This window comes from Tyto alba, unplaced genomic scaffold (genome assembly GCF_018691265.1).
Source record: "Tyto alba isolate M040663 unplaced genomic scaffold, T.alba_DEE_v4.0 Super-Scaffold_42, whole genome shotgun sequence".
Classification (NCBI taxonomy): Eukaryota; Metazoa; Chordata; class Aves; order Strigiformes; family Tytonidae; genus Tyto; species Tyto alba.
Window position 1 is genome coordinate 4,580,403 of NW_024881318.1, and position 15,306 is coordinate 4,595,708.

General features: G+C 45.2%; 1 protein-coding gene across 1 annotated transcript in view; it reads right to left on the bottom strand.

The window, feature by feature from the left end:
• Positions 1-5,492: 5,492 nt before the first annotated feature.
• The window catches only part of DCC (DCC netrin 1 receptor), a 592,838-nt gene continuing 583,024 nt past the window's right edge, over positions 5,493-15,306 (bottom strand). The window contains exons 28-29 of the mRNA XM_042804693.1: positions 13,274-13,416; positions 5,493-11,318 (exon numbers count right to left, since the gene is read on the bottom strand). Coding sequence (XP_042660627.1) covers positions 11,229-11,318; positions 13,274-13,416 — 233 coding nt within the window. The 3' untranslated portion in view covers positions 5,493-11,228. The remainder of the gene's footprint in view (positions 11,319-13,273; positions 13,417-15,306) is intronic.

Genomic DNA, 15,306 nt, shown 5'->3' on the forward strand with positions numbered 1-15,306 from the left:
GAAAAGATGAGGGGAGGATGGGTACAAGTTACTCTTGGGGAGACTACAGCGGGACACAAGAGGAAAATTTTTCACGATGAGAACAATGAGCCACTGGCACAATCTCCTTGGGGAAATGGTGGATTCCCCAACATCGGACACTTTTAAGATTCAGCTGGGCAGGCTGCTGGGCCATCTTGTCTAGACCAGGCTTGTGGCGAGGAAGGTTGGACCAGATGATCCTTGAGATCCTTTCCAACCTGGTATTCTCTGATTCCATGACTCTATGATTCTCACCGTGCCCGTTAGCAAATCCTGTCATGCATGGCACTGCCCAAGGCCACGTGCTGCTGTCCTACTCCTGAACCCATCAGCATCCTCCAGGTAGTCATTCACAGACAACACATCATCACTACTTGATCCGCTTGCTTTGACTGCACTCTTTCTTCACTTTGTTGGTGAGAAAGGCACTCGCATTATTTCCCATGTGGCAAGAAATGTGTAATTAACTGTCAACACCGTCCTCCTGTCTCAGACAAGAGGGAGAGGGTGCACAATGGCTGGTGGGCTCTCAAAACTGACATCCCTGCCTGCTGAAAGCATGGGCATGCAGACCTCAAGAAATGGATAAATTCTGAAAGTACAGTGAAAAAACTTGTTCCCACCTGGCCCGAAGTAGGTTTGCAGCTCTTGAGATAAAAGCTCCACTGAATCTCATTGTGATCTGAGGGACCTGGACAAATCAAACAGGTCAGCTGGATTTCCATGGCAGGGAAAGTGCAGGAGCTGTTCATGAGTAAGGAAACTCCATCTGCTGCTCTGCTTGGAGCTTCACCCCCAGCCAGGGCACAACATCTCCTGTCCAAGTGATGGCTGGTGTCTCAGGATGAAGCCCAGGTATCACAGGCTTTGGTCAAACAGCAGAACATGCCACCAAACCAGGGGTACCATGATACACTAGGAAGGTTGTTTGCTTTTTACTTCGTTGCTGCAGATGGACTCTCTTGCCTGGGGTGCCAGCGACAGCAGACGTAGCAGAGCATATTTGCTTAAGATCGCTAGCAAAGGGAATTGCGATTCCACAATGGAGCCAAAGCCTGGTTTCAACCCAAATCAGGGTGAAAAATGAAAAATACACAGCTTTCTTTAAAAGGAAATATTGTGAAGGTATTTGATTTATGTTATATTTTAGCAAAGTCAGAACATTTTCTTCTGACTTTTACATCTGGACTTTTGCATTATGATACCAGCTGGAACATATGTACCTTTAAAACATGGTACATGACAAAAAAGTCAAAATATTTATAGCACAGTCAAAGACTCTTCCACATTGAAACAAGACTGAAATAAAACACTGCGATAATTTCCGGAGCATATTCCGTAAAATACAGTATGTTTCAGTGAAATAGTTGGATAGCCAAAAAAAAAAAAAAAAAAAAGACCATTTTTATAATGTACATCGTAAACAGCATTGTGGCTTGGGACTTCAGCAGAAAGGCAGTTGGAGCCCAGTGCAGTCACGAGGATCTGCCTCCTCTGCTTGGGGAAATTAACTGCTTTTAAAAAAGAATAACTTCCTTAGAGAGGTCTGGTCTAGTTATGCATCGCAGTCCTGCCTGTTCCTAAAGAGGACTTTTATAAGGCAGAGCCTCTTGCTGGAAAATGTCTAAGTTAATTTATTTTCTTTATTTGCAAGATGAGACTGTGCAGATCCCGGCCTCAGGAAAGCCTCCCAGACAATCCTGATGCTTCCAAGCTTATGTGTATGGAGACCTGCCCTCAAAGCTACCCCCAAGGAACAGAATTATATTTATTAAAAAGATTTTGCTGCTACAGTGTGCTTAAGCTAGTAATGCCAACAGAAATCCACAGAGACATACCTCTGTGCAATCCCAGCCCAAAATGCAGCTCGGCCATCCCCAGCTATGACCCACGGGCACCTGGGCTGGAGGTTGCTCGTCTATTCCAGCAAGGATTTAGTCTGCTCCCACAAATACCCCAGCTCCCAGAGTGTCAGTCCTCTTGAAACCAGATGGAAATAAAGCAGAGGAAATGCTCCATACCCTGGGAGTGACTCCAGTGATGGTGCTGGGTTGGAGCCTAACCCTTTCCTATTCTCCTGCCATCTCTCCAGTGCACTCCTGTGCAACTGCCACGATAAAAACATCACTGCGAGTTGCTTTTGCACACAGCAGATTTGCTTCCCTGCATTTCCCAGGCTTGCTTCTTTTATGGGCTGGGTTCAGGGGAAGTTTTTACACACACACACAAAATGTGTAAGTGCTCCCCTCCCCGAGCTGCTTCTCATGTTGGTTCTTGTCCAGGGAGTGCAGCCCCTTTCAAACCACCAGCTCTTTTTACTATGTTTGACTTCATTTTGTAGCCACATGCTCCAGCCGCTCCCCGTGGAGTGATCATGAGGTCATCGCTGGAGAAAAAGTGAAGGGAAAAGCCATCCGTGAGCTGCCTGGCCTCTCAGGAGCTTGTTTGTAAATTGCTGAATGAAGAAAACACACTCAGAGCCAGCTCAGGTTTATTTATTAGTATTTTTTTTTTGGCCTGTGGCTAACTGCCTTGCTCACTGCCAGGCGAGCGGCACCCAGCTCCTCTGTGGTGCATCCGTCGACAGCAGATTGCTAAAGCAAGTCACCAGCCACCAAACACAGGGCTCAAACCCTCCCACATGCAGCAGCGGGTCATTCACGCTTGGAAAACAATGCCTCAGCCACAGACATTCATCATTGATTACAGTGGTTTAGTATTTACAGGCTGGCTGCAGTCTCTTCTTCCAGACACCAGGAAAAACAAGGTGATGGACGTGCAAAGCTTGCCCAAAAAAACCCACCCTGTGATGGCAAATACTGAAGGCAAAGGTCTTCAGACCAAAACACACTGATTTGGCAGCCAGTTTGACTTAAAATAAAACAGTATTTTTTTCTAAACTATCCACTGATTCATTTCCTATGTTAGCATTGCTCAGTTACATGAAAAGCTCAAATAGATTTAATTTATGGGACCCCAAGAGAGGTCAACATCTTTGTGTGCATGAAACAAAATATTCCCACTTGACTAATAAAATCTCAAACCGTGATAAATTTATTAGAATGCCACCATTTTAAATTTAAACTAAAGCCTTAACGCATGTAATTCATCAAGTGTTGGCTTACCCTACAGTCATATTTCTCTATGCTTAAATGTGGTGTAGTAGAAAGGGTTTCCATTAATCTCCATTGACAACCCCAAATAGAGTTTTTCAAGGACTCCAGCACAAAAACAAAATCAGTGGTTTAGGGCACCCCATTCCAGCGCCCCCCACCACCAGATTTTTTTCCTGGCTGCTGCTTTGGGACAACAACCCACCTTTGCTTTCAGCAAACGTGCCTTCAGCCCAAGAAACCAAACTGCAGGCTGCTCATGCCCTTCTTCTCTGGAGGCAAGTCTCACTGTTGTGTTTACTTGAGCTCTTTTATTAAGGTCTTTGAAGGGGCTTTCCCCTTGTACAGAGCAGAACCCAACATTTACAAAGTGCCAATATGTAGGCAAAAGCTGCATTTGGGGTCCTTGGAACAGTTTTCTGAACTTTCAATTTAGCTTTGACTTTTATTTAGCATTATCTTCTGAAATGCAGTAGCTCTTGAAGGAAAAAAAAAATTAATGTCTCCCTTTCCCTGGAAATATCTGGAAACATCAAAAGTCTGACCTCACGAGAATGGTTCTTCTTAATACCTACTCCCATGCTTGGCCCCACCACCATCCTGGTTAGCACCAAAACCAACCTTTGGAAGAAAAGTGCAAGTTGCTTGTGCAAAATGATTACACAGGCAATACTCCCCACCCCGACCTCTTTCTGCCGTGGTGCTGAGCTGAGCACAGCCCTGGGACACATGACAAGACTCTCCACCAAGCACCAAGGTCCCCAGTGTCTGATTCCTGCTGGGATGGGACTGTGCACACGGGATGGGCAGCTCATGGTCATCTCAGCCCCTGCCTCTGTCGCTTTTGACATGGCAGATGTACAAAGCTGTCAGGTTTTGACTTGCTTCAAAAACAGGATTAATATCCTTCTCTAATTACAGAGAGAGCTTCTTATTTCTCTTTATATCTCAGTCTTCAAACACAAAAATCCTCCCACTTGCTTGATGTGATGATTTGGTACCTGCCACCGCTTGGACTTCAGAAATAAAAGGAGTTTTGATATTGAAAAAGGTTGTGCCAAGAACATAAAAAGGACTTCAGCGTCCATAAAGTGGCATTAATTTTTAGGCATAAACATGAAAGCTCTGGCCCCATAAACCACACTACTTTCTTTAGACAAGACCTTGAAAGAGCAAACAGCAAGAGAAGAAAATCAGTTCCTTCCACAGAGTCATTGTTTGTTATGCAGCTCTAGAAGTTGAGAAAAATAGGGAAAAAAAGCACATACACACCTCCCCCTCCCGATGTTCACTTTACCTGGGATCCTGCAAATTAGAATGGCTTAGCAATGGGGATGCCCACAACTCCACTAGCAAAGCACAGGGGCATTCTTGTAAAGGAGAAACAACAATTGCAGCAACAAAAATAAGAGGAAAGAAGGCTGTAAATTGTAATGAGAGACTGAACCAGCTGCCTTAGTTACCCATAAGGGTCTGGAGAACGTCTGCTGGGTGCAGTCCTTGGGCTGTGGGGCCAGAGGAAATGTTGGCAACATCTCTGTTGGCTGCTGCCTCCTGCGAGTGCTCACAGGTAGGTGCTGGATAGGACAGCCATGAAATACCCAAGTGTTGAGTGCTTTGAGCTCAGACTAATGTGTTTTGAGGTTACTCACACCACCCAACACTGTTTTGGATGGCTTTACTGCTATCTTCTGATGTGTGTGGAAGGCAGGGTAGGTGGGCTCAGCGGTCACTGGGAAACAACAGCACAGTCAAGGTGCCATGGGACGAGGTGAGAGAAAAAAACAAATCAAAATCCCAGCTGCTCACTACGGGGAGACTGAAAACAGTTTGTGAAATGTAATAGCTGGAGGGGCATCTTGGAAACCTCTTGTGCCCAACCCAAGGCCATCGAAAGAGCTAGAGATGGCCAAGGGCAAAGCTTCTGCCCAGCCACCCCAGCTGCGTCAGCCCTCTGCTCACTGGTGGCAGTGAGAAGCCAAACCCAGTGTGATTTTTCTTTACTGATACTGAGATGATTCCCAAGCCTGTGAAATTACCTTCCCAGACAATCATTTGCACAGTGGCATCATGTTTTCCTACACAAGGAAACTACTCCTTCCTTCCAAAGCCTTCCCCAAATGGACAGAGCTCCTGCAGCATCCAGAGCGTTCCCTGATATTCACCTTAAATTGACTCCCCAAACTGCAAATTGCATTTATGTGTGGGCTCAGGAAGGGAGAAATGCAGCAGGGGTGGATCCAGCAGATGCTGCAGGGCTGGATGGGATGTGCTGGGGTGGGAGCTGCAGGGCTGCCCTGGGATGCAGGGACTGATACCCAGTGCTTGTCATACAACGGACCAGACAAAGAGAGAGTATTTGTATCAAAACTTTATTTATTAAACAAAAAAAATGCACCATTGGAATAACATTTCTATAAAAAATGAATATGAGACTGTTCTACAGTGCATTACAAAACCCCCTTTCACTCCATGTAGTAGTATACAAGATTGTGTGTAGAAACAGTCATTTATTTTTAAACTGTAAGCAAGTTTCTTTTGTCATAGAACAAGATTTACACTTAAATATTGCAGTCACTATTCTAATTTGGTTAACAATGCTAGAGTCTGACAATTTAAAGAAACTGTTTATAGGCTCAAAATGCCATCTTTAGGCCTTTTGTAACAACAAGATTTTTTTTTTTTTTTTAAACTAAGGCTAGTTAAAGCTGTAGTATAACCCATTTCTATCAGATAAACATATCACTAGTATGCTAAGAATTTCTGAATTACCTTGCAAAGCCCTTTAAGTGGCATTCACCAGTGCCAGGACGTTGAATTAGCAGGCTGGAGCCGGTGCTTCAGGGCAGCCGTGGGGTGTGTGTGACAGGGGCGGTGACCGGTGTCTCCGTGGCACCGTCCCGCTGCCCGACCCTCCCGAATCCTCACGCTCGGGGCGCATAACGCAGGGCCAGAGCCCGGCGCAGGGGGACATGGGCACACTGCAGCTTTAACAGCCTGCTCTAGGTTTCCAGCCAGGTTTCCCTTGTATCATAAATTATCCAAAAGAAAACACTCTAAATAATAAATTAAATATTACTTATAAAAAGTAGACCCTCCCCCCACCCCCCGACCGCCCTATCCCCAACATGACGGCAATTCGCACACGTAGGAATTGCCAGGTATATTTTACAAGAATAAAAACAGCATTGTTCCTTCTCCTACTGATGTTGCTTCCTCGCACTTGGACGTGCATGTATAGCACACAGTGAAGCACGCTGGCTCGGGCCGCCTCGCAACGTGGGGGCTGTATCTTGTGTTCTCCAGCCCAGCCAGACAAGAATGAAGATGCGTTCGATACCTTTTGCGGAGAACGCTAAAAAAAGAGGACATGGAGCCTCCGAGAACCCAGCTCAACACCAGCCAGGACACCGAGCAGCTAGCGGGGACACGGGGAAACAAAGCTGACAGGAAAAACCACCTCTGATCACCCATGAAGCCGTGATTTTTGTAATAAAACCCTTCTTCCACCTAGCTTCCAGGTATCTAGCTCAGAAATGAGGCTGAGGGGTTGCAGATTTGCTGCCTTCTGCTTCCCACTGGCGCTGCCTGCAGAGCGCTTCCCTAACCTACATCTGCTTGGGGATTTAATGAGCGACTTGGCAATGCTGCCAGCTCTCACCCTGCAAATGTTTGTGCCTGGTTCTACCACCGGTATGGCTAAAGGTGGTTCGTGCCTGTTCGCAGCAGCATGTGCGATCACCTGCCTACGGATTTGCAAGATTTGGGATTAAGTGCCAGCTAGGAGGGCGTCCCGGGAAAGGACTTCCAGTGAGCTACAGCAGGAATTACACCATCAGCGCCAAGGGCAGAAGAAAAATTCTGGTGCTTCCCAAGGGCTGGAAGGACCCAGGGATGGACTCACTGTGAACTCACTCACGTCCTTCCATGTGTGAACCAGCCCTGCCATCGTTTTGCCTGGTGTTTTCTGGGTTGCACCGTCTGTTTCGGCAGACGATGTCAGAGCCAGTGAGCATCATGCCCAGAAGCTCTGGAGAAAGGTTTTTAAAAAATCATCTGGTCTTTAAAAACGTCAAGGAGGGAATCAGGCTAGACATGCAGCAGTCCTACCCGAGCCAGTTTTTAAAGGAGCTGGCTCTGGGAAGGCGATGGTGGAAAGATGCTCCTGTAAAAAAAATAAAGGCAAAGCTACTAAGAGACTCAAGGAGTGCTGATGCAAAGAGCAGCCACTTTGCAGCAGAATCCTATTGCAGCATCCCACACACCATGTCCCAAGCCACACAGAAGCCTCATGGCTCAGATTTCCTTCACTACCAGTGCAAATTTGACAGAGCATACTGGGACGTGCATTGGCACTGGCAGTGGGCTGGGTGATGTGGGGGGCGCAAGGATCAACCTTAGAAGCATCTGCAGACCTGTTGGGAAACTCTGGAATGGGCAGTCCTGCTCAGAACTACGTGACTATCTCTGTGCTTCTCCAATTTCCAGCTGCCTGTTGCTGGGAATTACCAGTTCCCAAACGTGAGGGTGCACAGCCAGACCAGTACAGGGGATATGATGGTAATCACTCCCTGAGAAGTGACACCACAAACCTTTCGGCCAAATTCTGGCAGTATCAATGTCCAGCCCCAACTCTTGACATAATCAAGATCATATGAACAGCAAGCAGATGATCCTCCCCCTTCCAAAAATTAGATAAGTTCTCAAAGTGACTGAACCTTTTCCCCAAAAGTGAACATCTAAGCAGCCCACAGACAGAGATGCTGAGCTAGGGATTGCTCAGCCTTTTGAACCATTGATATTGCTTCACTTTTAGGTATTGGAGCAAAAGAAAAAGGGGTGTGTGGGAGGGGGCAGGCAGGGGGATGGGGAATTAAAAAGAAAGAATAGATAATTTTTTGGCTGTTGCGTTTTTTTTTTTTTTTTTCCCCCACCTGTTTATGGCAGCCCTGTTGTTTTGATTAGCTAATGATCTTCCATGGTAACATTGAGCTTCACAAGCCTGTCAAGGATTGACAGATTTCTCATTATATTTCTCTGGGAGTGTCCATGGCTGAGATAGTCATGGGCTATAAATGTTCTGGCAGTTGAGGAATTTGTCAATCCAAAAAAATTGTCAACCAAGCTCACTGCAAATAAATAGAGCACCAGCAAAATATTTCATGCTAAAACATTCAAGTTTTGTAAGTTACGTAGTTCACACATAAGGTAAAATTTTAAAAGAGATGCCAGCTTACTAATTAATTAGGTATTATACTAGAATTGTCCTCAAATTAAGGTCAGGAATGTCTCCAAGGCTACAATGACACCCAAATTTAGTGTCATGTGGCCCAGGGGAGGTGAAGGTTACAGCCCGTTTTTGGCTGTAGGTCTGAAGGAAAATTTAAAACAACCACCCTACCCCCAAAACTCAGGGTTTATAGGTAATAATTTAGTTTTACTGACAAATGCTGAACTTAAATTGAAGCAGAAACTTCTCACTAATTTATCTAGGAAGGGGGTGGGGAGCGGCTGTTGCTTGGGTTGAGCTGGCAAGAGTTGTTCCTGCCCGCGGACTGAGTACTCGGGGACTTGTTTCGGCATGGACCTCAGCCTTGGTCGGCGAGTGGTATTGATCGAAATGGGCTGAGCCCGGAAGCAGATACGCTTCAAAGGGCAGCAAAAAAGCTGGATCAATCTGCAGGCTTTTGGGGGCTCAGCGCCGAAATCGGAGAGAGAGGCGCCTGAACAAAACGAAGCGGCCGCTCAACACCAGAGCGCCTGGATGCTACAACGCTCGTGTCCAAGCCAAACAAAATCCAACTTGAAAAACTCTTTGATTGGGTTCGTCTTTTTTTTTTTTTTTTTTTTTTTTTTTTTTTTTTTTTTCCCAGGCAATTTGGGATTGTTGTACACTTGGGCCTGGATTAGTATTCTGTGATCAAGACGGTGTAGTGCTGCTCTTTAAAGTCCTGAAGGCAGTTTCTGCTCCCAGATATCCTGCAAATCCAGGGTAAGAGATAGTTCACAAATGATAAGTGAGAGACAGATTTGACCTTACGTTCCTATTTCAACATCAATCTCTGCAAATATGGACGGGGAGCTATTCAAAAGCTGCATTAAGTCTTACTTTTTTTTCGAGTTAAAATGGAGGTAATGATTTTATAGGGTCTACCAGCTGAGCCGGGTTTTCATCAAGAAAGATTTGTACATTTTATTTTTAGTAGAGGATTTTGGTTACAAATCTTTCAGAACTGGAAAGCTCAGCCTCCCATGGAAACAAGATTTCTCACTCTTGAGAAATATTTTATTAAAATCTTAGTAAATTGAATAACAAGGCATTTTTAAAGGAGCATTTTCACAAACATGCTAGAGATCCAAATGAAGCATTTGAATTCCTCCTTGACATCTGATTTCCTTTCCAGCATGGGGCCATAGAAAATAATCTGAATTATTACTTCTGTTGCAGTGCCATTTTACTCAAAATATTTTATTCGGAGATTCACATATAATTACCCACCTAATAAAAGGAGCTATTAGGTTGTAAAGATCCTATCCTTTCCATGCTCTTTTAAAATTATGACCCACTCAAGCTTGAAATCAAAGGCAGAGCTGAATGGAATAATTCATCTGAAACTCTCTTATTGGGTTTCGCAGCCTCCTAACTGATAAATATGCAAATTAGTTCCCTTTTGGTGATTCAGCTGCATAAACAGGGATTAACGCTGAATGCAGCTGAAAATTTAGCAGTAAAATGTATGCACACAAAATTTAGTCAATTCAACCAGTTATCGTTGTCAATAAACACTGTAATGTGCAGCGAAAGCACGAGGACAAGGAGAGGGAATCCCTAAAGATGGTGCACCGTGTCCTGCTGCTCTCTGCTCTTTGCTTGCTGTTCTCACGGAGTGCTGCTGATCTCAACCGGGCAATACTATGCTTGCAGAAAAGACCTCCTAATTAATTTATCCATTATTTACCGGCCCCTGCGGTTCCTCCCCTGGGCTCGTGTCCTGCCCAATGGGAAGCGCCCGGTGTCTGCCACCCCTTTGCCCTCCTCATCCTCTGCCCATCGTCACCCCAGGTGGATGGGTCCTCGGAGCCATCCCAGGGGGATGCGGGGTGGGTGCGAAAGGCTTGGGGAAACTTCAGCTCCATTTTTCGATCTGCTCCGGCTCGCGGTGGCCCCAGTAGCACTTCCCAGTGTCATCCCGGGGCGGCCTGGCACAAAGGCCACCCATGCACAGACATCTTTTATTACAAGTTTAAGCACGTAATGACTGCGTGCCAGAGAAGATTGCGTATTATGTCCTCTTTTTGCAAGTGTACACTGGCTGGCTGGCAGCAGGCCAGCAATGCAGACTTTTTCTTTTTTCTTTTTTTTTTACATTCCTGGTTCTCTGTTTGCCATACATAACACTTTAACTGCAGAAGGATTTACAAACGCTTGCTAAAATGGCTGAATATTACAGCAACTTGCTAATCCCCAATACTCGTGTGAGATGAGTGACAAAGACAACAAAAGAAATTAGTAATTTGTCTTTTCATTTTGTGCTGTTGGGAGAAATTCCAAATTTTTGGTGTGGTGGTGTGTTTATTTGCTATGGGTGTTTTTGTAGTCAGCAATTACGTATTTGAAAAAAAAAAAAAAACAAAACCAACCCAAACAAGTGACCTACAACACTGTCTCATTAATGGCATGGTCTATGTTTAAAAACATACTTGTATGAGGTAAGACTAGATCTACACAAAGAGCTACAAACCTCTACGGAGTAAAACATGAGTTAGTCATGACAACTTGAGCTCTACGAAGACTAGTAGATCAAAATGAGCAATCTGGTGGCATCAGCTACGACTCCGTGGTGATGACGTAATTCGCTTTGCCACGCTTTCATCGCTTTAGATGCCCGATCTACAGTTCTGTAACATTTCCATTACTCTTCTTTCCTTTTTCTTCTTTTTATCATTCTTTTAGGATATTGCAGGAATCTTCCCTGCACTGATTGAGTGGTACCGGGAACAAGATGACTTTATGGGGTGGTGTAGGTGGGTGGTATGTGTGAAATCCTGGTATGCTGCAATGCTCTTGGATGATTATCGCTTCATCAAGAGCTGTTAGAAGGCCGAGCCTGTGATAGCGTTGAGTTGCTTCATTAGCCCCTCCAAACTGGCCATCTGTTCACTCAGATCATCCTGCTCATAAACCTGTGAGTGAAAAAACAGACAGAGATAAGCAGGCGGCGGGATGGGAACCAAAACCCCCCGCACAGAGCCTTAGGACGTGGCCCGTGGCAGGGACCTCCAGCGGCCACCCCACCGGGACATCTTCCCCATGTGGTCCTCAGGCACCTGCAGCATTCAAGGATGGGCTGAGGCTCACAAGCTGGATAGCAAAGCTTCTCTGGTCTTAACACAGGAGCTGGAAACCAGGGGTGACCATGCCAAAACAATGCTAAATGTTAACAACCCCTCCATGATCCCCCGTTTCCTCAGCTCCCTCCCTTATATTGTCTGTGTCCATGCTGGAGGGTGGCGGGGAGGGACTATAAAAACACATTTTAGCACCCAACGGAGACACCAAACGCTCATCTAAACATATCCTCTCCTGGGACAGGCTGCAACAGTTTGTCCAGCGATTAGATGAGCTTCTCAGTCCTTGCTGGTGGTTGGGAATTTCTACCATCACCTTTAGTGGGAGCAGAGGACTGGGAAAAGTTTTCAGAAGGACCTGACTGGGCTAGAGGAAAATAATCCTTTGGGGCACGGGCAACTGAGAATCTGCAGCAAAATCTTAAACTACCAGCACTGCACCTATTCTTGGGAACCACTGAATTCAAAAATTACCACAGCAAGAGCAAGAGGAGTGACCCTCTGCTTTCAGACACTGAGAGGGAGCTCAACATTTGTTATTTATGCGCGTTTTACCCAATAAAAGATATGACAGTGCTGTACGAGCCTTGCAGATCCTGAGGTGGGATATGGAGCAGGCACCTAAAGGAGCACCCGCAGAGTCGAGCTTAAAAAATAATAATCCTCAAATTTTAGCCTTTCTCCTCAAATTCTGACCACCTGATGAGCTTGTTGCCTGCGCCATTATTGCCTGTAACTGTCCTCACACCTGTGGAGCTCGAGCAGCGTCTCTCCTGAGAGCTAAATCATGCTGCTGTGATGAAATAAGGTATTGAGAGCTGAAATTGCACTTTGAGCTACCAAATTTCCTGTGTTAAATTACTCCTTATGCCATCAATTTTACCACGGAGGGCATTTTCCTTCCCACTCCCACTCCAGTAGGAGATTCCATATCTCTTACATCATCTTGTGTCCCCTTTTCCCAGCAAAACGTGAGAATCCTTCTGCAACTCTATGCAGAAGTATATTTTCATGCTGTTGACAATGGCAAGCAGGAATCAAACACTGTTGTCCTGCATTAATCAGGCAGAGGACCCAAACCCTCCATACATATGTCTAAAGCAGATCTTTTGTCTTTCACTTTAGCCAGGATGAAAACGTAAAAGGATTCACTAACAACAAAATGTTGGACAAATCACTGCAGTGGTGCCTAGCAAAAAATTCTCCTGTGCAAGTAGATGAAAAGATATACAACATGTATTTATTGTATTTTTTTTTTTTCCTTATTCCTTTCCTTTTGCACTGTTTCGTCTTCTGGATCACGTGAGACATTTCTCTAACAGAGCCTTAATAGGAGTGAAAAGATTATTCTAATTTCACCATCTTTTCAGTTTCACTTATCTACTTCTTCAATGTTATTTTTCTCACCATTATCTGGTATTACTATATACTCATTTTTCCTGCCAAAATTATTTTCTTCCCTTATCACACTTCTCACTCCCTTTCTCTTCTCCCAGTATCTCGGGATGCTCAGGAGGGGCTCTGCGAGTTGTCCCGTGGATAATATTAAAACAGAATTTAAGTACTTGCCTCTCCCCTGTATCACACACGCCAAAGTCCATTAAAGCCAACAGCAAAGTTTTACTGTCTGCCAGAACTTTTTACTAGCTTTCTAATAGCTATCAGCTGCAGCGCAATATCTTAGGTAAGGAGGGACAGATCGTTATCTAAAAATTAATGTGCAAATTGGGGAGTATAGCTCGATGGTGATGGGCCTTGCAGGAAGGTTGGCTCTGAAAGATGGTTCTTACGTTGGCGGAGTCCTCCGTCTGCTTGTGGCCTTCTTCTGCGACCTCGGGGGCCGTGGGCACCGAGACGGGCAGCAGAGGCGACCTGGCTTTTCCTGCCAAGCCAAGGGACGCTGTTTTAACCTGAGCCTTGGGGAGGTTAGGCCCTGGAAGAAGAAACAAAAGTCACGTCGAGAAGTCCTAGGTATGGAAAAGGGGGGATCGCGGTGGTTTGGGGATGATAGGCAAACTGCAGCCGGTTTTACCATTGCTGCTTGGGTTTTCAGCTGTAAACGTACAGTCCCCTTCCTACACAGACACTACTTCTTCCCGGAGGAGCACCAGAGCCAACACAAACACCTTCTAAAAAGTCTTCAATTACATTTCATGGGCTTCACTCCCAGAAGAGGACTCACAGTCACAGCAGGTTTGCAAATTTTCCAGTGACATTACTTTTTGATAAAGGATTCTATTCTGCAGAAACAAAAGTTTTCACATAGAAACTTCAATTTTCCTGGGAAAAATACATACAAACCAGGCACTCCAGGAAGATAATGAAAACCTGGGCTCTGTGGCCACTGCCTGGCAGGGAACTGTCAGTTTGATGTTGTGTTTGAGGGAGAAATTGAGACCAAAGAGCAGCGAGCGGTGGCCAGGCTGGGAGAATGGCAGTTATTTCCACAGTTCTTGCCTGTTTTTGTTCCTAACTCCCTCAAGCCGAGAGCAGCCCTCCAGGTGGGTCTCTGAAGAAGCTAAAATAAAAATTGTATTTCAACATTCTCCAAAAAACCCACAAAAGTTCCTTCTGACTTTTTATCCCAGCTTGGAAGGAGGAGAAAAAAAATAAAATAGATTTATTTTTTTTGGCAGAAAGAGATTCCCCTTTTTAAGCAGCTTTGCTGAGGCTCCTCCTGCCACTGCTCTGAGCTGCTGCTTGGCAAAAGAGGTGCCAGCTGCAGCACTGTGTGAAGTGCTGCCCTTTAAAGATGAGTCAACTGAGATGTCTCAGCTCTCTTCTGGAAGGAATTAAAAATTCTTTGTCTCTTTTAATGATTTAGAACATCAAAGAATAAAACCTTTGTCCTGGACAATCTGCCTCCTCTCAGCACGAGGTGCCTGCCTCTCTGCAAGGCTCGGCTGGAGACACAAGGGCTGTCAGTTGAAACAAGCACACACGACACTGATTTTAAGTACACTGGGATAGTCTTAAAATCAAAGCTGCCATACAAAGCTTAACGGAGATCATATATCTCACGGATCGTAAATTCAAGATCAAAAATGGGAACAGCAATTTCAAGGTTTCTTGCAGCCAGAGTAATCCTGCTTCCCCTGAAGCTATGTCTTAAGCATCCCTATGACCTGTGTAAGGCCAAACTCATTCCAGTGAGTGTCTTGGCACTTCTTTCTGCCACCTAGGTCCCCAAAACTTATTTTTCCCTCTTTCTCTCCATTGACATGAGACCACTTTGACGCCTACTTGTGCCCTAAGACAAGTTTTGTGATTACAAGTTTAAATATGCAAGCTCCAGGATGGTACTTACTTGGCAGGATGCACCACGTACCTGGGACTGTCAGACTCCCCCCAGCCATCCCCCACCAGGTAACAGCAGATCCCCTCTGGCACCGGGGATCACTTTGGAGTCTCACAGGGCACGTTTCTATCTCCCATGGGACTTGGGCACAACTTTTATTCTGCTCATTTGACTCCCGTTGAAATTGAGAAGACAAATCATAAATAAATAGCTTTTTTCTATCTATTTCCTCTACTATGACCTTCAGCAAGTCCTCTGCCTTTTTCCTATTAAGGAGATGTGTACCATCATAATGATAATAGCAACAGCCATCACTTTACTCGCTGACTGCGCTTATTAGGAGTATTAAAAGGCATCAGCCTCAGTAAGTCAAGTAGGCTATTGGCCATTGAATCAGAATTGGACCCAGAAAGAGAAAAATAGACATTGAGACACTCCAGACATAAAATGTGCTTAGAGGAAGGGGTGTCCTGAGGACGAGCTGCGGGACAGGTTTGTATGAGGATGCCTGTGGCTCTGGAGCTG